Source organism: Lissotriton helveticus, chromosome 4_1 (genome assembly GCF_964261635.1).
Source record: "Lissotriton helveticus chromosome 4_1, aLisHel1.1, whole genome shotgun sequence".
NCBI lineage: Eukaryota > Metazoa > Chordata > Amphibia > Caudata > Salamandridae > Lissotriton > Lissotriton helveticus.
Window position 1 is genome coordinate 474,632,768 of NC_136063.1, and position 24,761 is coordinate 474,657,528.

At 44.4% G+C, this 24,761-nt stretch overlaps 1 protein-coding gene across 1 annotated transcript in view; it reads left to right on the plus strand.

The window, feature by feature from the left end:
- The window catches only part of CALB1 (calbindin 1), a 182,913-nt gene that overhangs the window by 131,835 nt on the left and 26,317 nt on the right, over positions 1–24,761 (plus strand). Inside the window, exon 6 of the mRNA XM_078687061.1 lies at positions 12,884–12,961. Within this exon, the coding sequence (XP_078543187.1) occupies positions 12,884–12,961 (78 nt within the window). The remainder of the gene's footprint in view (positions 1–12,883; positions 12,962–24,761) is intronic.

Below are 24,761 nucleotides of genomic sequence, written 5' to 3' on the forward strand. Positions count from 1 at the left end.
CACAATTTTCAGATTAAAAAAAATTCTAAAGCAGTAACCCATACTCTGTTCTATATATGTCAATTAGTGCCTGTTTGCTTTCTTTGAAGATCATATTTAATTCCCTCGTATTATCTTGTATGACACAGTTCCTTATCAGTTTTATGGCTTCTTCAATCAAGTCCTTCGAGGTGCACACCCACTTGAACCTTGTATTTTAAAGGCTCCTGCTTTATATTATCTACACTAGATAAAAGGGCACACGTTAGTACTTTTATTACATCATTTTAATACATATGTGTATGTATTATCGTCCTACTTATTGTCAAATCTACCCATACATAAAATATTCAGCTGTAATCACAGTTTGTCACGCACTCTCAGTTTACGGGCATCTATACAAAATATGTGTTTCATACATCCAAGCCATCACCTTTTCCAAATTAGCAAGAACAATATGTGTATCTTATTGTGGTGGATATGAGCGCCATATTAAAGTGTCTGAACTCACTGTCAAGCGATTACCAATCACTATCTCTCCTTATCATAGATACAAATCCTAAAAAGACAATGCATCATACAATCATGCAGGGCCCAATGTAAATCCTCTATCACCTACAGCGAGCACCCAAGATCACTCAAAAATTATTATGTTGCCTTAATTTGTAAATGATTTAAATCTACGAATATCAAGTCTGTTAAAAGTAATGACTGCCATAAATAATCTTTCCATATCGTGCGATTCCCAACACAACATTATATTCAGGCCATGAGTTATCATACAATGACGTGTGGAAATATTTTACATCGTCTTGGAAAAATCTGCGTCACATAGTGATCAGGAAACGCGAACACTCCGCGTTAGTTTTAAACTCCCTGCCATGCCAGTGACATAAAGTATGACATAAACCTGTTTCATCCTGTTCTCTCCGCTAAGTGGTGCGCCATGTTTAAAACGCCTAAATCGATTCAAAGATGCAAAACTATACACAATTGTCGCTGGTCATCTTTAAGCACCACGAGCGCAAGTATAACAATACGATTAAATACCCTAGTTGGAGTCACTCATTTTGAATGGCAGTAATTATGAATATCAGCAATCTGTTAATTACCTAAATTCATTGTGGGATCCAACATACACGCCACAGAGGGATCGGCAGCGTGTACTACACAACCACATTCACTCCCCATTTCTAACCCAAAACTGGAATTTTAATGTTAAGACAGAAGTTGGACCTGACTAGGTGTCTACTATTTTTCATTAAAAGTGAGAACCATAATAGAATTTATTGAAGGTTAACAGCTCGAATTTCACAGCAAAGCTGCTCCTGGTGGACCTGGCCTTTATTCCCTCTTCAAATGACTGTGGGGCAAGTATGCAGTGACTCAGTTATTCCTAACAATCATCATAAATGTCGGCATGAAGTGATACCCAGGAGAGGCATACCTCCCCTGCATGGGGCCACCCACCTAAAATGGTAAACATGAGCGACATCAAGCGCTACATTTCCAGAAGCACCTCAATTGGAAGTGCCCTCCAACAAAAATCTCAGATACATTTGGGCAGCCTACATGATGCAACCACCATCACACATCATTTATAGGGCGAAAAGAAACTGATTGCACTTCTCCTGTCACATACATATTCGGTTAGCAAAGGTGGCGCACTATATCACCACGGATGCGGGGGCAGGAGAGCTTTGTGGGGCCAATCTTTAGTGCTGTGAGCACAATGTGCTGAAGTGTGCTGTGAGCTAATCTGCCATAGACTATTCATTGGCTGAAGTGTGCTGTGAGCCAATCTGCCATAGACTATGCATTGGCTGAAGTGTGCTGTGAGCCAATCTGCCATAGACTATGCATTGGCTGAAGTGTGCTGTGAGCCAATCTGCCATAGACTATGCATTGGCTGAAGTGTGCTGTGAGCCAATCGGCCATAGACTATGCATTGGCTGAAGTGTGCTGTGAGCTAATCTGCCATAGACTATGCATTGGCTGAAGTGTGCTGTGAGCCAATCTGCCATAGACTATGCATTGGCTGAAGTGTGCTGTGAGCCAATCTGCCATAGACTATGCATTGGCTGAAGTGTGCTGTGAGCCCAATCTGACACAGAATCTGCGGGAACAGTAACCTCCACCAATAGATAAATAGGTAAATGTAATTTCATTCAGTAAAGGGTTGTTTCTGTGCTTTTGCTGCCTTCCATTAGCTTTCAAGTTGTGCTCGCGTGAACTGATTGAAACCTCAAATGGTTTTTAACTTGTGGTGGATTTTTGTTTATTTGCTCCTTGTGTGTTTCGGTGGATGGAGGTGGAAACAAAAGCTCCTTAATGGGTGCATGATGGATGGAGCACATCTTGTTATAGGTGTTGACTGTCATCTTTGTTATCATTCAGTACTGAGAATATGACATGCAGAATCAGAGACTTAAATAGCGATAAGAACCAGCAGGCTTCTCGGGTCCACTGTTTAGGGTGTGGGGGGAGGGGCAGGGTGGGAGGGGATTGCACATCTTTATGGTGCCTTTGGTGATTCTGAACTGAGGCTCAGGATATGAACGTGTGATCTCTACTTCAATTGGAGTATAGAAGGTCGGAACGTTGCCTCCAAGCCACCTTTCTAAAACACATGTCCTCATGTTTTCTAAATTAAAAACACAAGTATTGTGCTTGGTCGTTGCCTCTTTGGTGAAATACCTAGGAACTGGAGTTCTAAAGATTTGCATAGTAGAAGGTATGCAAAAATATTAACATTGAAAGGAAGAAGACAAAAAAAAGAAGTGCCATTCTACACAATGTGTATGCTCTACATCTATACTTTATTTAGCATAAATGCTGATGTAGGTTTTGGAATTGGCTGAGGAAGAGGCTTTTCCTGTTTTTTTACGTAGGCTTTTTAGCTCTCAGAAACTGACAGCTTGAGATGAATGGTGAAAGCTAATGTGATCATAAAACACATGATTAATGCCATATACATACATATACAAAAGGGGAACACAGGCAGCCCAATTCAGCTATTGGGTGCTATCGTTCAACTGGCTTTATGCGTTGATTCACAGAGCTGCCTATCAGCCTTGGAAGCAGCCAATGGTGTTGCTGGATGTGAACATCTGATCAGTAGTGCCCCTCTTCATTCTGACACACACACGATGTACGGAGGCCACGCCCACACTCCTATGTGACATGAGAGTGCTTGCCCACCCATCCTCGTCCCACCCCGGTGAGCTCTCGCCCATCTCCCTTCAGATTTTTTCTCAAGGGCCTGGAAGATGCCGAGTGCTACCAACCGACTTGGGTGTGCGGGCTACTGCGCCACGGTGGAACGTTTAAGTAAAAAAAAAAAGCTAAAATGGCATCAGTGTGGCACAACATGCGTTCACAAGGGCTGCAATGCATACATAAACACACATAGCAGCTACTTTGAAATGTTTTTCTTACCTTTGCAAACATATCGGTCACGATATGTGCATGCATCATGACGTGGGAGCACCAATGCAAACAAGCATTGGCACAGCCAGTAGGTCGGCATTCGCCTTTTAAAGTATGGCTCCGCCTTGGCATATGGCACCAGGGGAAGGCAGTTATTTATTTAGGCCTCATTCATTCTGCTATGGACAGACACACCCAGCAGTGCTTCCCACTGAAACTTGAGAAAGTGACACAGTATTGCACCTAATGAACTGAATCTATTCGAGCACTCTTAGATTCGATTTGCCAGAAATGTACAGTGTCACTCCCACGCAGATTGCATTGTGAAGAGCAGCGTTAATGTGACTTGCATATTTTAACTGCTGCATCAATCTTTTATGGGCTTATTTGCAACTTTCAATATGTTTTTCTGACACTTAGTAAACAAAGGAAGGGCTGTTTTTAAATTAAATTTGCCGTGCTAGTAGGGTTTAAGGTGCGCTGGGGAATGCAGTCGTGTTTAGTGCCGCGACGGGTACATTACTTATTTATAAACTGCTCCATATTTATCAGTACGTTTCTGTGTTACCTGGAAAATGAAATCAGGATGTGATGAGGCCTCGCACAGAGGAGAGAGCACGGTCTGGGAATGGAAGCTATTTCCGTACTGTGGTGCGAGCGCTTTAATACACATTGTGCTTCTGTGACTCTACTGAAAGCCAGGTCTGATTAAAAGTGGGTCATGTCCATCTGTAAATCACCAAGCGTGATTGTCCACGAATCACTGACCCTGTGTATTCCCCCCTCCTCTGCTTCCATCATTCACTCTAGACCTCTGTTTCACTCACGCTCAGGGAGTCCTGTCCTGTCTGTTCTTTTCTGAATATGTTTTCCTTCCCAGCTGACATCATTCGTCTCACCCCCTTCTGCCCTGCTGCCCTCTCACAATAATTTTCACTGCTTCTGTGTGTCTCACATTTCACATCCCAGGGCATCTCACACTACTATGTCATTTCCGTTTGCTGCTCAATTTTTCCAAACCTTGTTTGCGTCCCTGTCCATTCTCCAGTGTGTGGGGGAAGGCGCGGTGCAGGGGGGTCACCATGTAACCATCCAATGGGCTGTCTACTTCTAAATTGCACCTGGCAGGGTTTGCATCTTACTCATCGTCTTATAGTGTTTCTTTCTCTGTCTTTGCATTTTCCTTTCTTTGTGTTCTGTCTTTCCAGCTGCTATCAGGTCCAGTGCAGTGCTTAATTTGTAAAATAAAAAATAATAAGTGCCATGGCTTTCTTGGAAGGCTACTGAGGTCTGCACCAAGCATTGCTCCCGCCAACGCTGCCAATGACAATACCAACATTTATTTTTATAACCTTTATTTATCTATTTAACAAAGTCTCAGCAGGGGTGCAGTTTCGGCCGGAGCAGACAGTTGAAATTTACAGCAGAGTACAAAGATATGAACAGGACATACCAACTTATGGCAAAACAAATGATCATATGTCAAAGAGCCTGTCTGTATATTATTGAGTATATCATTCCGTCTCCCCCCTCGGCTGTGCCCCCAGGGGCGTAACACAGGCCCACGCAGCCCCCGGGGTGCGAGGGGGGGGCCTCTAGTTCCAAGGGGCCCCCTCGGCACTGCACTGTGGCCGGAGAGCTCCTGATTGAGCCCGGAGGGGGCCCCTCTAAGTACCGTGCAGGGAGGCCCCCTCACTTTTCGTTACGCCAGTGCATGCCCCCACTCACCTCTGACTCATACTGATCCCTCGCATTTGATACTGAGTTCAAGAACGCGCCACACAGCTCCCTCCACGCCCTGATTCCTCTCCCAGTTTCTCATCCCTTCAACTGGCTTTCATATGGGCTTCTTCCGCCAGTGTCCACTCATGCACATCCCTGATCCACGCATCCACATCAGGGATACGCTTCCCATCCACGTTTTTGCAACCCTACTCCTTGCCAGCACTGAAAGTAGTTGCAAGAGTTTGTAAGCTATCTTGTCCTTTTTGGGTTTCTTGATGTGTCCCAGTAAACATGAAGTGGTGACATCTCCACACGAAGGCCCGTGCCCCTTTGCACAATCTCCACCACCTGAGCCCAGAATTGATTTACCCCAGTACACCCCCATGCTGAATGCAGGAAATCCGCCTCAGCATTGCCGCACCGAGGACAATCATCGGGTATGACAGTACTAACATAACACTCCTACAAGTGTGACAATTCAGACAATTTCAGGCCACACAAAGCAATAATAATGGCATGAGAGGCTGGTATTATTCATTTTCAATCCAATTTGACTTAATAAGCATGGCTGTTGTGCACATCTCAGACAGCACTACCACGTGGCAGACTGTCACTAGAGCCGATGCTGACAATTAAGTGCCAGAACTCAACCCAGAAACCACCCGCTCAAATTAGGCACTGGTCCAGTGTTTTTATCCATTACCCTCTTGTCTCTCTGGCATGGATCCCTTACATAATGAGGGCCCGCACCTCCCTCTACATCCTTTCCCCAGTATAAAATGTCTATCCTTACTGCCTGTTTCCTCTTGACGTCTCTTATGGCCGGATGCAGCACACTCGCTCCAGCACAGTGCAGCACCAGGATTACCCACCAGGGAGACTCTGTATTGGTCGGGGCCCTGGGGGAAAACAACATTCTACAGAAAGGCACTGAAGCGGGGGCAGTGATCTCCCATGTAGTTTGAAGCGGTTTGTCCACTCTGAGGCGCTTCCTGGTTCGGAAGTACAATGATTTCTTCAGGACGTCTGCACTTAGGTGGATTTCCTGGGGGAGAGAGTGATACCTCTCCAGGGAAGCAGTTGCTGGTAGGTAGCTGGGCACAGCGGTGCTTTTCTATTGCTACTACGGCAAGATTCCAGTTGAGGGGGGCATTCTTATTATTTTATAGCAATGCTATGGTTTTGTGGATTGGTCCTCCAATCTGTCCTGTTGCTCTATTGGAGGGGTTTCAAATTAGGCTGGTATACAGATCTCATCTAAAGGGCTGATTATATTGTATTCCATGTCATGCAGTGGGAGGAAAGCGATGTGAGAAGCGACAAAGCTCTACTTCTCCCTCTCCTGAGAGTGAGGAGGGAGAGTATCTGTGCAGCATGGCAGTCTCCCTCCTGAGGCTCAGGAGAGTTTAACGGAGGTACAAGTACAAGCTATGATTGATGAGGCGGTGGCAAGGGCCGTAGCTACCAAACCTTCTCATCCCAAAAAGAGAAAGCCTTTGGATGTACAATCTGATACAGATAGTGACTCTTTGCTGGATAAACCCAGTACCTCTGTAAGGAAGTTCATTTCTGGAGTACTCTTCATTCAATATTAGTAAACTTACTCCAGTGGCTCTTCCTTTTCACCCTAAGATTAAGGAATCTATTTTCATGGGTTGGAAGGAGTCAGATCAATTCCAGGACTGAGGGCGGATTATTTGGTCTTGTGTGCAGCGCCATATATGGCTCTAACTTCGCAATCCTTGGTAAAGGCTTTTGACTCTTGTGGAGGCTATTCAGGAGGGTGTAGGTGTTTCAGTCATCCTGGTACAAATGAAGCAGCAGTCAATACTTTTAACTGATATTTCCTCGGATATCATCAGTCGCTTCTAGTTCAGTGGTGACGGCTCCTCGGAATCTGTGGTTCCGGGAGTAAAAAGCGGACTTCAAGGAAAAGGGATCTTTTCTGAAACGACCTTTTGAGGTCAAGAATCACTTCAGTGAAAAAATTCCTAGTCGTACAAATCATCTGCTGGGAAGCCTTTCAGACCCTGGTCTAGGGATTCCAGGAATTATCCCAAGAAAGACTCCAAGTCTTATTCAGCAAAGCGTTGTAAATACCAACCCCTTAAACCAGGGAGGTTGCAAGAAGGATCCAATAAGGCAGGCTCCTCAACACAGGGCTCCGACCATTCCAGTCCTCTGGCCTTGGTCTTGGTGGGAGGAAGGCTTAAGGTTTTTTACCTAAGTAGAATATCTCTATCATGGATCAATGGGTATTCAACATCATTCAGAACAGGTACTGCAAAGAGTTCAACTCTCTGCCTCCAGACTCGGAGTGCATCCCTACTCCCGTCCCCGGAGATCCTGTCCAGAGGAGGGCCTTGTGGGAAAGGATTTAACCTTGCTCCTCAAAAAGGCAATACTCCCTGCTCCCCAGGACGAGCATTGTCAGGGGGTGTATTCATCCTCTTTTTGGTGCAGAAAGTCTCAGAGAACCTTCATCCTGAACTTGATGTAAAGAGACTCACTCAATTGATCAAGACTGTTCATTTCCGCATGGTAACACTGCAGGTCATACTTCCTCTGATTTCTGTTCAGGACTTCCTGGCACTGATCGATTTGCAGGACTCTTACTTGCACCTACCTATTCATCACACACAATAAAGTTTTATTTGTTTCCAGGTGGCAAGGCCCTATCTTAAGGATCTTTGAGGAAAGGGTGGTTCTGAGGCCAGGGCGGGGTTGGTTCCCAAAGTCAATTCTTCCTTGCATTTACAGCAGTAAGTTATTTTGCCCATTGTCTGTCCAGTGCCTCAGTCTCCTGATGTTGTTAGTCTTCATTCTCTGGATGTTCAGAGTTCTATTTTGGTTTATTTGGAAAGAGTAAAAGATGTGTTAGACCTGGCATCCTTTGCATGGTTTTCCCCAGCATTTTTGCCTCTGCCTCCTGTGTTTTTGCTGTTTGTTGGACCTTCTTTAAATGATTTGAGAACTCTGCCATTGATGATAAGTGCCAATGTGCAATTTCTCCCTCTGGGGTTGAACACAGGTTAATTTAGGGTTGGCTTATGCCTCACCCCTACAAGGAGTGTGGTTGCTGCTTGACCAGGGCTCACACCACAGTCAAATAACGACCCAATTTCTTAGGTGGAACATTTCCTTTCTTGGCATTTGAACCTGAGAATTCACCAATAGGTTTTCTGTCAGAAGATTCTGTATCTAAATATTGTCTGGCATAAATATAGTGTGCGTAATATCATTTACATAAACAATGTCCACCAGGTAATGCTTTTCTAACATTAGTTCCAATGGGGTAAGGTTTGTGTAGACAATAATTAGGCCACGATATTTATGTTAGATATATTCTGACACTGATATACTGTTCGAAAATACATCAAGGAGCAAATATAGTTGAGTAGAGAAAAGAAAAGAAATGATTAACTAGCAACATAAAATGTGGATGCTCATGGCCAAACCCACTGAATTCGGATCACCTCCTGAGAGTAGGTTCATAACCTCTGCCAGGAATATCAGAACCAGATTTCAAGGGTTTCTGCCTGCCACTAGTCTGGCTTCGATTTCCTGTACATTTCTCTAGAAAAGCAACCCCTGTTTGTGGCACAGAACACCAGGGAAATTAGTCTTATAGTTAATGAAAAAACGTTATGACCTAATTAGCAGAGAAATTAAGAATCTGCTTTGAGAAATTAAATTAAATCAAATTAACATATTCTAAAATTAGGGAATCCATGAAAGCATTTGTGGTGTTTGTGGTGAAATCTGTTCTTCATGCAGTGTATGAATATCTATGGGATTCTAGACAAATAAATCAAACAGGTCATCACTTGATATGAGATATATTTTGCCCTCTTATGTTGCCAGACCACAGCTTCTTTCAGCAAAGGGTGAAGGTCACAATCTTGAACACCTAATATTACACGTATTACACATGGACATATTTTCAGGAGCTTGGGGATCATTCACCTCTGTGTTATCAACATACTTTCAATTATATTACGAGACAATGTAAATCATAATATGAAAATACTATTATGTAGAAAATAAATTAATGAAAAGTTAAATAATGCTTCTTTTTGAGAAATAATGGTGATAATAACGATATGTTTTGCTACTATTTAGTGTATATATTTATTAGGACGTTTTCTGTAGAACTACTTTTCGCCTTTTAACTTCACTGTGCTTTCCCGACTGGAGGAAAGGAAATGCAGTAGGTGTTAGGAAGGGGAGGTTAGCGTTCAGTGGGATACATGCACAAAACTGTCTGAAATTTGTGGATTGCGACTCCTGCGGTGAAATGAGTACAGTTAAAGACAAGTCTGAATAATCGTTTTCACAGCTTTCCTGAACTGAATGTAGTTTAGTTCAGATCTAAAGTTCAAGATGAGTGTAGTACAGAGTCGAAGTCCTTGAACACTTAGGCCCCGATTTACTAAGATTTTGCGTCAGGGTTGCATCACTTTTGTTCTACTTGTTGCTTCCTCTTTCCACACGTGCTGCTTACTTGAACACACATGGAAAGTGGGATAGGCCTCTAAGGATTGTTTTTGTGGAGGAATCCCTTCCTGTACAGAAGCAGTCCTGTCTGTTACGCAGGCATCCTTGCACCATGGTGTAAAGGTGCCTGCTTTGGCGCTAGGCAGTCTCAGGTGCGCCAGTGCAGGTAGAAAGCTGGAGAGCATCATATCTTTTAGATATGGTGCTGTTCAGCTCTCTACCATTCACGCTATTCAGCAAGTTTGCTTGCTGCACTGCGTTGCATGTACTTTCAAGCACCGCCAGTCAGGCATCAGTGTTTCATCCTCCGGGCAGGGAAAGGGTTTTGGTAAGGCATAGTGAGGTGCCAGTTTCTGCAGGTAACCAAGACCTCTACAATAGAAACATTTATGGACATTGCACAAAAATATACATTTAATCCACTGACAGCCAATGAAGTATTTCGAGTGTGGGTTTGAACTACCAGCATAGCATAAATGAATTTGAGTTTTTCAATCCAGGAAGATAATTCTTCCCAAAAACAGTTTGAACTCTTTACTATGAAGACAGTGCATGTATCAATATCAAACCTGCATTTCAAACCTGCTGTGAAATATTGGGGTGCACCTGTTAACGATCTTCTTATTTTAAAATAGAAGTTGGATACTAACAGATACTTGTTTAAGAGTACAAGGCATCCTGAGGTAAAGCATTTAACATTGGGCCTTACGTGGCTAATTCATCAGTTTTAGGTCGAGTTCTGTCTGAACCACTTGGGTGAATTACAAGGGTAAAGCGCCATATGCCACAGGTGGGTGGAATGTGTGCAGGCTTCAAAACACCACCTTGTTGAAGCTGGTGCTACCGCATCCTTGTTCATCCAGTGATGGTTAGGTGCACATGAAAGTGGTGCAATTCCTGTTCGAAAGATGCACTTGCAGACAGAAGGTGCAGTACAGGAAGTGATGTCATTACCACTTAAAACTTCTCCTTTTGTTAAATGCTGAACAGAACAAAGGCAATAAACGTGGCTGCACCGTAGACCATAGAGGGCGTGTTTCAAAACCTACATTTTCATATTAACATTTACTCCTGTAATGATTTACCCCAATATTTACAGGTATAACCATTGAGACAGTGGGAAAGTACCTTTATTGTGAGCACCACTGTCTACAATGTTCTTGTGTGTTAAGGAGGCAGAAAAGCTGCTTAGGGTTCAAAACAATAAATAGAAGGCACCCAAAACATGTTCATCTTCAATTAAGGGCGAGAGGCCGGGGATGCATGGGCAGGTACAGCACTGGGAGTGCGAAAAGAAACATAAGCTGCAAGAAACAAATGCTGGGACCCAACAGCATGGGCAGAGGAGACACAAGTGCTGTAGGTGAGTCTGAGCTAGCAGGGGAGGAGCCTGTTGTTCCTGGGGGCGGCACTCTTAGAGAGCTCACTTGGAAGGTCTCCTGGTTCAAGCGAGCAGCCCCTCACTGGGACCAGGAAGGGTAATCAAAACAAAAATGTTCAAGATTAGAAACAACAGGCAGTGTAAGAAACCTGCTTTTGGTTTTCAGGGGAATAATATAGGCAAAAGCAGTACAGGGAACAGCTCTGTAAAAAAAACAGCATAAATAATACTGATTTAGGGATGAAGATACAAATCATAAAATACTTTTTAGGCCTTTTTGTGAATAAAAACGTGGTTATGTATAGTTCATGAAGTGGCGTTATGCACACAAAAAACTAAGGGCCAGATGTAGGTAGGCTTTTACCGGGTGGTAACGGCCGAATTCGGCCGTTACCACCCGGTAAAAGCAATTTGACATGTAGGTCCCTGTAATTTACAGACTCGGTAAATTTACCGGTAGGTAAATTTACCGAGTATGTAAAATACCGAGTCGGTATCATTACTGATTCCGGACAATTGGTATGTAGGTGGGACTCTTCTGAGTCCCACAAGCAGTACCACATCGGTATTTTACCATCAAATACTACTTGATGGTAAAATACCGTTTCTGGTGTGCATGCACATGTGTGCATGCACACCTATGCCATATGACAGGCAGACCTGCCCTTAGGGCAGGTATGCCTGCCACATGGCACCCGAGCCTCTTTTGGGGGTGCCAGAGGGTGTCAAAGTGACACCCCCTGCACCCTTGTGACAGTCGGTATTTTCCGATGTGGTAAATACCGACCGGTATATGCCCAATCAATCCTATGGGCTTCAAAGCCCATAGGAATGCATGGGCATTAACTGGTCGGTATTTACCACATCGGAAATTACCGACTGTTTCCGATTCGGTAATTGCACATCTGCAATTACCTACATCTCGGTATTTTTATTTTCCGACCTCTTAAATACCGAGTCGGTGTGACTCGGTATTTAAGAGGTCGGTAAATAAAAATTACCTACATCTGGCCCTAATTATTTTCGTGAAAAAAAAGCTTGGCAAATCCTTTAGAGTATTTGCGTACTATGTAAATAAAGCCTTTTTTCCAAGATGGCATATCCGTTTGGCAAAGATTTCACGACAGGTGCTCGTACTCCTGAAAATAAAACAGCTTATGCATTGCAATGCCAGCACGCCCTAGGAGACAGAAGATTGCATCCAGTAACCTATAGCATGACGGTGAAATAAACCTTCTGCCCTGAGTTAAAATGTATTACATCGTCTCAAAAGAATGGCTGAAGTGGAGCCACTCGAAGCAACCAATGGCTAAAGGGGGCTCACGTAAAAAAAAAAACCTATGTTCATGTTCAACAAAAGAGGCCTTTGGCGGCTGCCAGGCCTAAAACGGGGATTTGGGAAAGGGAAAGAGCTCAGGAACAGATTTGAAAGAAAAATACCTATTTCTCCATAAGTGTTGCAGAAATCTAAAAACGGTGGTGTGCCATTTTCCATTTTAGGTAACTGCGGACAGCATTACAAAGCTGTCACTCCTAATTTCATTTATGTCATTACACAAATCTCTTTTTTTATTTTTGGGAAAATATACAAAAATTACACATCTGAATCAAACTACACTTAGGAATCCTAAACATTCGTTCTTGCTTGTTAGAAGTAATGTGCAATTTTTCCTTGGAAGCCGATCGTGGAGCCGATCAATCAGCAGGGGTACGTTGTTGTTTGCATACTTGAGACTGTATGGTAATTTCTTATAATATTCAATGTGTATTAGCACTTAAGTATTCCAATCCACTGTTGGCATTAAGGAAGACTATGTTAAAATACATGTTTATTCAAGCTAAGCTTAGCTATGAAATACCTTTGTTTTGCAGAGCTTTTTAAAAGACCTACTGCAGAAAGCAAATAAATCGTATGATGACAAAAAGCTTGAAGAATACACCCACACAATGGTAAGTCTCTTTCCTATCTGAGGCGTGGCACATGAACTGTAAAAGGTAAACACCTCAACACAAGCAGCTCTTCTGCGCAGTCACTCACTGTTATAATAATGATGAATGCCACACAACGTGTAGAGGGTTTTCAAGATTCTTTATTCCTGGAGCGCCGGGAGCTGCCCACTGCTTGCTACGGTCGGCGTCAAGCAAACAATATGGCCGCCTTCCGTTTCCCGTTCCCTCACTTCCTGTTCCGGGGACGGAACACTAGAGCGCTACTACATATCTCCCCCCTTTATGCATATACCAAACAATGTAACAAAGATCTTACTTCCAGTTCATATCATAGTCCTTGAACCTCTCAGGTGTCTTTACTCTGCGTCTTGCTCGGGTCTCCACTCTCTCACCATTTCTATCTCCTCCCGACGCCTTGTTCTCTGTCTGCTCTCTAACTCCTTCTCCTTCTCTGTCCATAACTTCCTTTTCGCTTTCTACTTTACATCCGCTTCTCTCTCTCATTCTCACTCCCTCATATCCTTCTCCACCTGCTGCCTGCCTCTCTGCACCATCAACATTCTCTTCTTGCCTTCCTCTACATTCACTTTCTCCTTCTTCGATGACCTGCTCTGCTCCTTCTTCCGTCTCCTCTTCCCACTTCAGTATCTTGCTGCACTTCGCCATCCTGTCCATGGACCATATTTTTCCGTCACTTAGTAGGGCTGATCGGCCATAGGGCTCCACTACTTTCAGGGGTGGTGAAAACTTGCTTTCTCCTTTTCTTTTCATGATGGCCAGCTTTACCCGAACCCAATCGCCCTTCTCTAGCTCCGCTTCTTGAGTGTTCCGTCTCTTGTTGTAATGAGCAGTGTATACCTCTTGTGCTCTCTCCAGATTTCTCCTGACTACAGCCGGTGACCACTTGCTCTGTACTACTAACTTCCTCCATGCCGTGTTGTCTTTCTTGAAGGCCTCCCGTCCTCGTAAAACCTTGAATGGGCTGTATCCCGTGCTCCCGGGTGTGATGCGATAGGCCCAAATCATCTTCTCCAACTCTTTCTCCCAGTCCAGACCATCCTCAATGGCCGCTTGTATGGTACCCATAATCACGCGATTGAAACGCTCCACCTGGCCATTCCCAGCGGGGTGATAGATTGGTGTGTGCTTCACTTCAATGCCATTTCTAGCGGTAAAGGCAATCCACTTCACTGAAGTGAATTGGGGTCCGTTGTCGCACGTAATTATCCTTGGGATTCCTTCCCTGACAAACGTGGCACGCAAAAAACGTATCACAGCTTCTGTGTCTGCATGTTCCAAGATTTTTATTTCGGGCCATTTTGAGTATTTGTCGATGATTACTACTGCGTACTTCTGAGTTCCTGCTTTGTCAAGGACTGGGCCCATTATGTCCACCGATATCATCTCCCAAGGCCCATCCGGAATCGGGAATTTCCCCAAGGGCGGTCTCAGCATGCTCTGTGACTTGTCTGCCTTTGCACATGACTCGCACATACGCACATGACGTTCCACCTGCGCATCGATGGCCGGCCACCAGTACGCTTGTCTGGCAAGGGCTTTCGTTTTCGTTATTCCTTGGTGCCCTTCATGTAGTAAGGACATCAGATGATCCAGAATATTCTGTGGTGGGACCACCTTGTCACCTCGGAGTAGGAATACAGGGTTCTCCGCCAATGACAGCTCATCCCTGACCTCCCAGTATCTCTTCAGTTCTTCTTTCAAGTATCTTTTTTCCGGCCATCCATGGACGACATAACCCTTCACTGCCTCCAGATCCGTGTCTTCCTTGTATGCCTTTTCCCAGTCCTGAGCACTTATCACTTCTTCTGTGTCCTGGATAGTGGCCACCACATAGCCTTCCCAGTCCTGTCTCTCTCCGCTCTTTGCGTCTTCCATGGCCGCTGCCCTGCTCAGGAAGTCCGCAACTTTGTTCTGCGGTCCCGGAATGTGTTCTACATCATAGACGAAGTCTAATAGTCTGAGGGTCATCTTGGCAATCCTGGGTGTTGCGTGATCGTGACCACTGGATGTCAGTACTCGGACTAGAGGTTTGTGGTCTGTCTTCACTAGGAACTTGGCTCCCCACAAGTATTGCCTAAATTTCTCCATCTCCCAGACCACAGCGAGCATTTCTTTCTCCACAACGCTGAACTTCTCTTCATTGGAGGCCAGCGAGCGAGAGGCGAAACTGATAGTCGACAGCTCTCCGGATTCTGACTTCTGCATCAGTACTGCCCCAAGGCCGCGGTCACTGGCGTCAGTAGTAAGGATGGACTCTGCACTTGGGTCGAATCCCTTGAGGGGAATGGCCGTGCTCATCTCCTATTTGAGTGCATCGAACTCCATTTGCTCTTCTTTCCCCCACTGGAACCTATTCTTTTCCTTGAGTAGTTGTCAATAAAGTGCGTTTTTGTGGCGAAATGGGGAATGAACTTGCTGTAATACTCGGCCATTCCCAGAAATGACCGAACATCTTCTTTCTTCCCTGGAGTGGGTGCCTCCATAATGGCTTTCATGTTTGTTCTCTTAGGAGTAATCCCTTGTCCACTCACCTCGTGACCGAGGTACGTGACGGACTGGACTCCTAGATTGCATTTGGACCACTCAGCAGTAAGCCCATTGTCCTGCAGTCTTTGTAACACTTTGTGGAATTTCTCATTATGGTCTTGCTTCGACTTCCCCATCACTAAAATGTCGTCCTGAAAGAAGAGGACATCTTTTAAGTCTTTTAGAAGTCTGTGCATAATCTTCTGGAAGACTGCCGCGGCTGAAGCCAGGCCGAAGGGCATCCTCACAAATTCGTAGCACCCAAAGGGTGTGATAAAAGACGTGAGATGGCTGCACGACGGATGTAGCTTCACTTGATGGTAGGCTGACGACAAGTCTACCGTGGAGAACCATTTGACCTCTTTTGTTTTTGCCAGCATTTAATTGATTCGTGGTAGGGGGAATTTGTCTATGACGATGTTTTTGTTCAATTCTCTGAGGTCTACGCAGAGCCGTACCTTGCCATTCGGCTTTTGGGCTACCACTAGGGGTGAGAGCCATTCCGCACTCTCAATCGCTCTGATCACTCCTTCTCTTTCCAGCCTGTCCAGTTCTGTTTGCACTGCTTCTCTACTGCGGAACGGGATATTCCTCACTTTGTGCATAACCGGCTCCGCTCCCTCCTTTAGCTTTATGAGATGCGTGTACTTTCCTAGTTCACCAATCTGGCCGTTGAATACCTTGGGGTACGCCTTCTGCCAAGACGTCACATCTTCCTTGTTCTCCATGTCCATAAGTAAGACTTTTTCGATTCCTCCCGGGTTGAGCTGGATTCCCAACGCTCCCTGGTCCTTCCAACTCAGCACCGAAGGGCCTTTCTCTGCGACATATAGCTTACAATTTGCGTGGCGGCCTCTGAATTCAAACAGGAGAGGACAGTACCCCAACATGGGAATCTTTTGTCCGGTATATGTGACTGGTCTCACGTCCATGGGTAGAAGGGTCTCTTTGATTCTTGGCGCAAATTTGTCTTCCCAAACTTGCCTTTGAACGATGGATATGGGCGCCCCACTGTCTGCGATCATCTCCAGTGGTATTCCCCCGAAGTGCATGTCAAGTCTGGGTTTATCTGAGTTTGAACCTTCCATTTCCAGTACTTGGACGTCTATGTAAAGGAACTCCTCTTCTTCCACTGTGTCTTCTTGGTCGCTTGTGTCTTCCCGCTGTCCTCGGTCTACGAAACGTACCATTGCGTTCTTAGGTTTTCTGCGACACACTTTTTCGTAGTGTCCGAAAATGTTGCAGTAAGAGCATTTGGCCCTGAACGCGGGGCACGCCTTGTCATTTCCCAGATGGGCATTGCTACCACACCTGTAACATTGGGGTTTACCTCCTTTGTTGGACCTGCTGTCCGTCTGGTGCTTGGTGGAGTTGTCAGATCTTCCACCTCCCTGGTTCCTCCGCGTGTCGCTCTGCCTCGCACGGTCATTTCTATTAGGCATCATTACCTTGCATACAGTTTGCGACTCCAGGGCTTCCTTCTTTGCTGCCTGAGCGCACCTTCTTGACAATTCTGCTTTCTTGACCATCGCCCAGATTTCTTTGAGTGGGGCATCTCCATTCACCCACAACTTTTCCTGTATGTGAGAACTGGAAGTGTGCATGATAATCTGGTCCCTGATTAGTTCATCATGCAGCGTCCCAAACTTGCACGTGAGGGCCAACTTCCGCAACGCTACGACGTACTCATCCACCGTCTCGCCGCTTTTTTGCGTCCTCTGAAAGAAGTTGAATCTGTCGATGGCGACGCACACCACCGGTCTGTAGTGCGCATCTAGGTCAGCAATGGCGTGATCAAATACCTCTGTGTCCGTGGCGACTCTCTCTCCTTTGACGATGGTGTCATACACCCTGAGTCCTTCCGGGCCTAAATTATGTAACAAGATCTTCTTTTTTCTTTTGCTTGAGAACTGGGTGTCACCTTCTTCTTCCAGAGCCTCCAGATAGTTAAGGAAGTACCTCTTCCAGTCCTCCCATTTCCTTTCCGGTTCGCCTCCTTTTGTCAGAAATGGTACCAGTTGGGTGAGGGACGTGCTCTGGGCTGCCATCACTGGCGCGTTCCTTCTGTCCACTGCTGTAGTGATCGCCCGGCTGGTTGGACTCCCTGGTGCGTTCTGTCCCCCTGCGTCCTCTTCTCTGCACTCTTCGTCACTTTCCTCCCCTTGTACTCTCTTTGTGGGGTTCAATAATGCTCGTCGGCTGCCTCCTTTCTCTTGGTGCGAGGAGCCCGGTGCTTCCGCCAGTGTTCGCTGTTCTGCCAGGGTGCCTGGTCACTTGCTAGAGACCACGGTGGTCTAATTCCCTCGTTTCCTTCTTGCACCTTGCCTGAATGCCCCTGATGCCTCGTGGTGCTCTCTGTCCTTCGTGGTTGCTGCGTAGTAGGGCTGCCGTGTCCCCCGTTGCACAGGTTGCAGACTCAAGTACTGCCGCAGTCTCAGGGAGGTGCCGGTTAATTTTCGCGCCAATGACCAGCCTTGCGGCGGCTCCTCTGCCGCGCTCCGGGTGTATATGCGTTTTCTCACGCACTGTGCGTGTGCTCGCGATGTCGTCGCGTGTGTGTCCGTGGGTGTTATATCCCATACCTCGTCGCCATTATAATAATGATGAATGCCACACAACGTGTAGAGGGTTTTCAAGATTCTTTATTCCTGGAGCGCCGGGAGCTGCCCACTGCTTGCTACGGTCGGCGCCAAGCAAATAATATGGCCGCCTTCCGTTTCCCGTCCCCTCACTTCCTGTTCCGGGGACGGAACACTAGAGCGCTACTACAACTGTGAAACCAGAATCCCTTTTCCTAAACAAGTGCTAAGCGTGCTGCGTGGTAGTAAAGCATCCGCTTCACGCTGTGTAATTCCAAAATCTATAGCATGCGATCATAGGCGTAGCTTCAAGGGAGGGTGTTTGGGGTGTTTCACCCCCTAAAATATATATAATTTCATAAATAGCTGGGTACATGAGCTTGCCGTCGGCTGTGGTAAGGTGTCTGTCGGATTTTACCTGGAATTTTTAAATATTCACCTGGCCAAAAACAAACACACACTTTCTCTCTCTTTCTCTCTCTCTTTTCCCTGTATTGAAGGTCTTAAACATGGTTATTTTACATAATACTGTATTTTACATACCCCTGCACAGTCTGCACTCCCTTCCCTTTCCACTGGCCATTAAGCCCCCTCATGCGCTGTTTCACATTTATTGCTCCTCATGATATGCCAGGATGATTGCCGGAAAATCTGAAGCTCACCCTCCCCTAGTCTTTCTGGCCAAGCTACACACTTGCATGCTATGACGTCTACACAGAAGTCGCTCTCGGGGCTCTTTGGGGCCTACAATTTGAAACGAGGGGATATATGTACTATTTAGTGGTTGCAATGAGTGACCAGGTTTTTAGCGACCAGTGAATAATTTTCAGAATTGACCTATGTACAAATATGTCATATTGGAAAATTCAGATTCAGGGTGGGCCGCAATCCAACCTACCTCCTTAATATTCATGAGGTAAGTTGCAAATTGTGACTCACTCTGACTGAAGGCCATCACAGGGGTGGTGGGGTCAGCAGATCTGTGATTGCCTTTCAATAAAGTAAATTTTTTTTAAATGTAGCCCATTTTCCTTAACACCGTTGGCCGACGGCAGCACTAGGGAGGTAGTGCTCCCGTCGGCCAACTGACTACTCCCAACAAACTTTTTTTTTAGCAATCACAAAAAAGAAGAGGCCCTAGAGGGCTCCCTCCCTTTTACAAAGGGGATACCATCCCAGGAGCCGGCACATATTCAATGACTTGCTGTTTCAGCTCAAAACCATGGATAGGAATCCCTGTTGGGCCTACAAAACACCCCTTCCAAATAGTGATTCCTTACCCGCTACTAAAACCATTTTAGGAGTTGGGGGGGAAAAAGTTAGGTCCTGCTAAAATGGCGTTAGTACATTACAAAAAGCATTTTTGAGGCTTCAAACACAGAATCAGAGCATTTTGGCCACAAAAATATTTTGTTAATGTAACCCTGCTATGTTCCTCTAAATTTTGTGCGAACAAGTCACTGGGTGAAAGAAATCTATATCAGGGAGAAACGTAAAATACAGGGTGCGAAGAAACATCATCTGAAACCTTGTGTTATTGTGATCACCAATCTGTGACTCACTTATGAAATATAGCGCCTCATTTAATGTTTTGGGTAAATTGGGCAGTACAAGCCTACAGCACAAATATCGTTTATGCTGTGTTTCACAATATTTCGTTACTAAAGGAACTAACATATGCAAATGAAGTTTTAAAAAAATATATATTTTTGCAAGTGTTATTGTTCAGTTTTGCCTCTATCTTTAAACTGGTGATAAACCAAAAAATTAAAACGAGCTCTTGGAGAGGTGTCTGTGACTGGCATTTGATTGGTAACTGTTAAATTTGGAACGTGCAGAGCCCTATTTTAGGTTTCTAACATACTCAAAGAAGGTAACTGGGAAACACAAAGTTGAAAAATGACAGTGATATATCCAGTGCTCTAAATGGAAAAAATTTGCTCTGGGGTCCCAAAAATTTGGAACCAGGGTGAAGCAGCAGAAAAGGGGTATTGTCAAGAGGGGTGGATTCACGAGAAGCAGCAAATGACCACCATCATATACGTTTCTTTTGCTACTTCAAGAGCAGGGTTCCAACTTGAGTTAATGGCATGTAAAGTGCGAGTTGATTCAGCAGTCAATGAATCAAACAACATTTAGACATGGAAAAATGAATAATAGTTGATGCAAAGTAAAAGACCATTAAAGACAATGTTTATATCAGTTTAAGCTTGTAATGAATGCAGCCTTCTCCTTCACACAGATGGAAGACACATATTATCTTTTTTCTTCAAAGTTTCATAGGTGAGTCGTCGGTCTATGAACGTATTCAAATATCCCCAACATGAAGGAAACTAAGCCGCTCTGCAGAGCTTCCATGCCCGAGGCAAATACAAACACATGTGTATGAAAGTGACTCTTTAAAATCCGAGGTAGCAAACTTGAAACAAACAAGGGCATCAGGCAAAACGCCAGCCTCTTTGCACAAAACCGCCATAGGGTAATGGAGAAGTTTACGAAGGATGACTGTAATGTACATTGGCATTATACACTGAATCATGTCCCTTAATACAAAATCCAAACATAGTTCTACTTAAGCCACACCAGCGTCCTTCCTGTGTGGCTTAAGGCGATTCTAGTGTGAGGCAGTGAACAACAAAAATCATAACCGCTTTTTCATATTTGACACAACGATGTATTATTTTATATATATTTCTAAAGGCACACGTTTTCAGTTTTTGACTTCTAAGTGATTTTATGCTTTATGTTCAGTGAGGGGGAGAGTGACAGGTAGGAGGTTCATATACCTATCAAAACAATCTATATACATGGTCTTTGGTTCTTTAATCATAAATCGATATCACTTAGATAAAATAATGTGCACCACACTGGGATATATTGGTAACTATTTCACAGATCTGTACACGTTTTAGATCTAAACCCGTACATCGATGATAACACGCTTGATACCAAACTTTTCAAGTTGTGTGGACTGGAGGAGTCTGCACCCATTAATGACATAATGGAATATTTTAGAAAAGGAATATCTAGGCATTCACAACAATTGTACCCAGAAAAATGATTGCTATAAAGAAACATTGAAACTGGCATGACGTGTTCGAATGAATAGTTACTCGGACTGTTTGCTAAAAGGCGTTTTGAAGAGTCTGAAAAACAATTCCCAATATGGTTTTTCACAATAAATCATTTCTATATTCTGCTGTTATATGACAGTTCTGGAGAATTAATATCATTAAGATATTTGCAGGAAATTTCCTTATTGATTCGCTTTTTCTGAACTGATTTGTACTGCAGTAATACTCATTAGCCTCTTCTAAATGTAGGAAGAATCGTGTGGTGCAAACTCTGACTAGGCAGCTGCAAAGAGCCATTGAAGAGGGCAAGAAAAAAGGGCATCAAAAAGGACCCAGCAACCGCCTTCTTTTTACATGAAGATGCCGAGAGGGAACTTAGGTGAGAGAGACCTTTCATCCAGAAAGATCACTCAGACTTACATCTCAGCCCACAGCAGGAGAGGAGGCTGTTCCCAGACCCGGAAGATGGGGGGTTCCTTACTGACATAGGGGTGGATTTTGGAGATGACTCAGAGTTCCTGAAAAGGAAATCTCACTTCAACCACTTTGAATGAGTGACTCTAGGAAACTTTGCAGAGAGGTGAAAAGGGGAGTGTGTGCTGGAAACGTGGATTACACATTGTAGGAATTCTGCCATGGCTCAGCCTAGGGAATGCGGATTCTCTAATCACTGGCTAATGTAATGGGCAAAAATGGTACCTCATACTAACGCCTCAGAATATTCATGGACCTTAAAAAAAACCTTAGAGAGATGAACTGTGCCTGATCTGCTGCAGAAAGAAGTCTGAAGGGCTTTTGGTCTCCACTTGCACTGCGGGGCTGAAAATGCTCCCTGCCTCAGATACACAACAGGCTGAAAATGGACCCCGTCTTGTATGAAAAAACCTTTGGCCCATTTAGAAGTAAAGTTCACTGGGCTCCCTAAGAGCTTTTGCTGAAGAGATATCTAGATCATAGAATCCTGCCCTGAGCTCTTCGAAGCGCTATGAGACAACGAGAGTGACTGCCCCACCATCAAGAAATATTGATACTTAGTCATTTTCTGACTTCTGGAGGACTGGTCCAAAGCTTCCTCTGAAAAGCACAACTTCGGCAACTATAGGTTGCTGGATGGTTCTACTGTATTTGTATTTGTATTTGGTGGATTTGTAGAGCGCGAATTGTTGCCCGGGGGCGTCCAAGCGCTGAGACTGGGATCATTTTCACCTGTCAATCAAAGGCACTGTGAGACTACAGAGAAGAACTATCTTATTATGTCAGCTACACCCTCCTTTTTGCCCCGAGGAGAGAAATCAATCCAAGAACCAAAAAAGTAACTTAGTCCATACCTAGGACTTGACACTGGGCTGAGGTGACAAATTCATCCCAGCAGCAAAGTGACCTTAGCAGCTACTAAATCCGTCCCTATGGGAGCTTTTGGCCCCAACACTGAAGGTTTAACTGGGGGCTTATGAGGGTGTATCTGATTTTAAGAGACCCTTGCCGGCTTTAGCACCCTGCTTATCTGTCTGAGATTTTCTGTTACCATCAAAATCAGATATCCATTACAACAAGGCCACATGGCGATGAAAAGCTGCAGGGTTGTACTGTTCTGGAACATATACACATATGAAACATAGTGGAAATAATCAAATACTCTTTATAGGTAACGTTAATAAAATATCTTTGGAGATTAGATGTTGTCAAATAAAACACAACTTGGTTGTTTAGTATCTACAATTAAAAGTTTGGAGAAAATATACGAGTAGCACATTCAGATGCCTATGGAAAAATATTAGAACAAGTGGGCAATGTGTAGAGCATTACACAGAGTGGTGTTACCAAGTGGCCCTTGAGAAGGAAGATTGTTGTTCCGATGTGCCCCCTTCCCAGAAGGTGAGGTTTGAACAAGGCTTGAAGGTTATAGGAACGTTAGGGTATGTAACCTTTACAACAAAACTTTTACAACGACCTACCATTACAACGCAACTTTTACAACGCATACTATTACAACACATTGCTCTGGGGGGCGCTCTAGGATAGGGAATAGGTTAATTTACTATCCAATAACCTTCCCTACTATCCACGGGGACTGGAGTTTGAATAGTAAATTAAACTATTCACTATCCAGCACCCCAAAGCGCTATGCGTTGTAATGGTATGCGTAGTAAAAACCGCGTTGTAAAGGTAGGCGTTGTAAAAGTATGCGTTGTAACGTCATACATCCGAACATTAGAGATGGCGCGATGCTAGTCACAATTGTCAGACCAACATGAGAACTACTTGGAGGAAGGAAGTCAACGGAATCTGAATGAACTCATGTGCCCGAGATGGTTTTAGTGCTTAGCAGCTGAAACAGGATGCCTGAAGGAAACTGAAAATGAGGCAATAAAGATGGTCCATCGTTTACATTGTAGTTCTTAAAGTAATCCTCGTAATGCGGTACTAGCTATAGTGAACAGAAGCAAAGTTCATTATTCATACATTCGAAAAGTAGGTATTTCTGTTTTGTTACTGTATTAAGAATCTTACAATTAAAATGGACTTTCACCTCCTTTAAGAAGGGTTTGGCTGCTTTAGAATGTTTTATCCTCTTTTGAGCAGCACAGCGCGAGATACTCCTCTGGGAGTGAGCCATGCGCGATACCAAATGTCCAAAATAAATAAATAGAAACTAGTTAAGTGCTTTTGAAGCCGCCGCGTACAAAGAAGCAACACAGTGCCTCTGGGCTTCTGAAAACGCTTCCACCGATCAACCTGGACTGCCAAATGCGAACTGTCTCATTATGTCCAGCAAAGCAGCAGAACACAAAACGGTATAATCGGTCCCTTACTGACTGACGCCTCAATCTCGCTCTCTCTGATGAGGTTTAGCCTAATGAGGGACGTGTCAGAGACAGGTGGCACCTGGCAGCCATGAAATGTTCTCTAAACATGTGAGATATATTCTCTTCCATCAGTCTGGATACAGGATCCCTAATGAAGGAGGCATGCACAACAGCTGCAACACCGCAGAGACTGAAGCAGACTCTTCTCCACCAACCTTTGTTAAATGAGTTGATCTAGATGTGTGCCTAGTTCCCTGCTCCCAGCCCCACTAAGATAACTCTTGGTGCTTTGTGGCTGATGCTTTAGATCTTAACAAGTGCTTTACGTTGCACTTTATACTCCTTTCATACAGGCATGGGTGTGCTTCTTTGCCACAGTTTTCTTGGCATCTGTCTGTATTCTCTCATTCTTTGCTTGCTGAGCTCCATTGAGTCTTTGCTGACTACAGGGTGTTCTTCAGGTTATATTAACTGTATTTCTAGAGCTCACATTAGTCCTTAGCACTAAGAAGGTTAACGGAAGCCAACAGACAAGAGCATGGCCTACGAAAACAGAGGGGCTGATCCATAAAAGCATTTATTAGCACGGAAAGTAGTACTTCAAGGGCACACTTTTATCTACTCTCACCTGTCGCCGTAAATCTCCATCAAAACATCCACCTCCTTATTAATAAATATGCAAAGAGGATACAGTCAGTTCTATTTGCACTAAATGTATATGGATATTCCATGGAATTTAAAAGAGTACTACTTTATGTACTCCATCGTGCCTTTGTGAATAAGCCCCAGATTC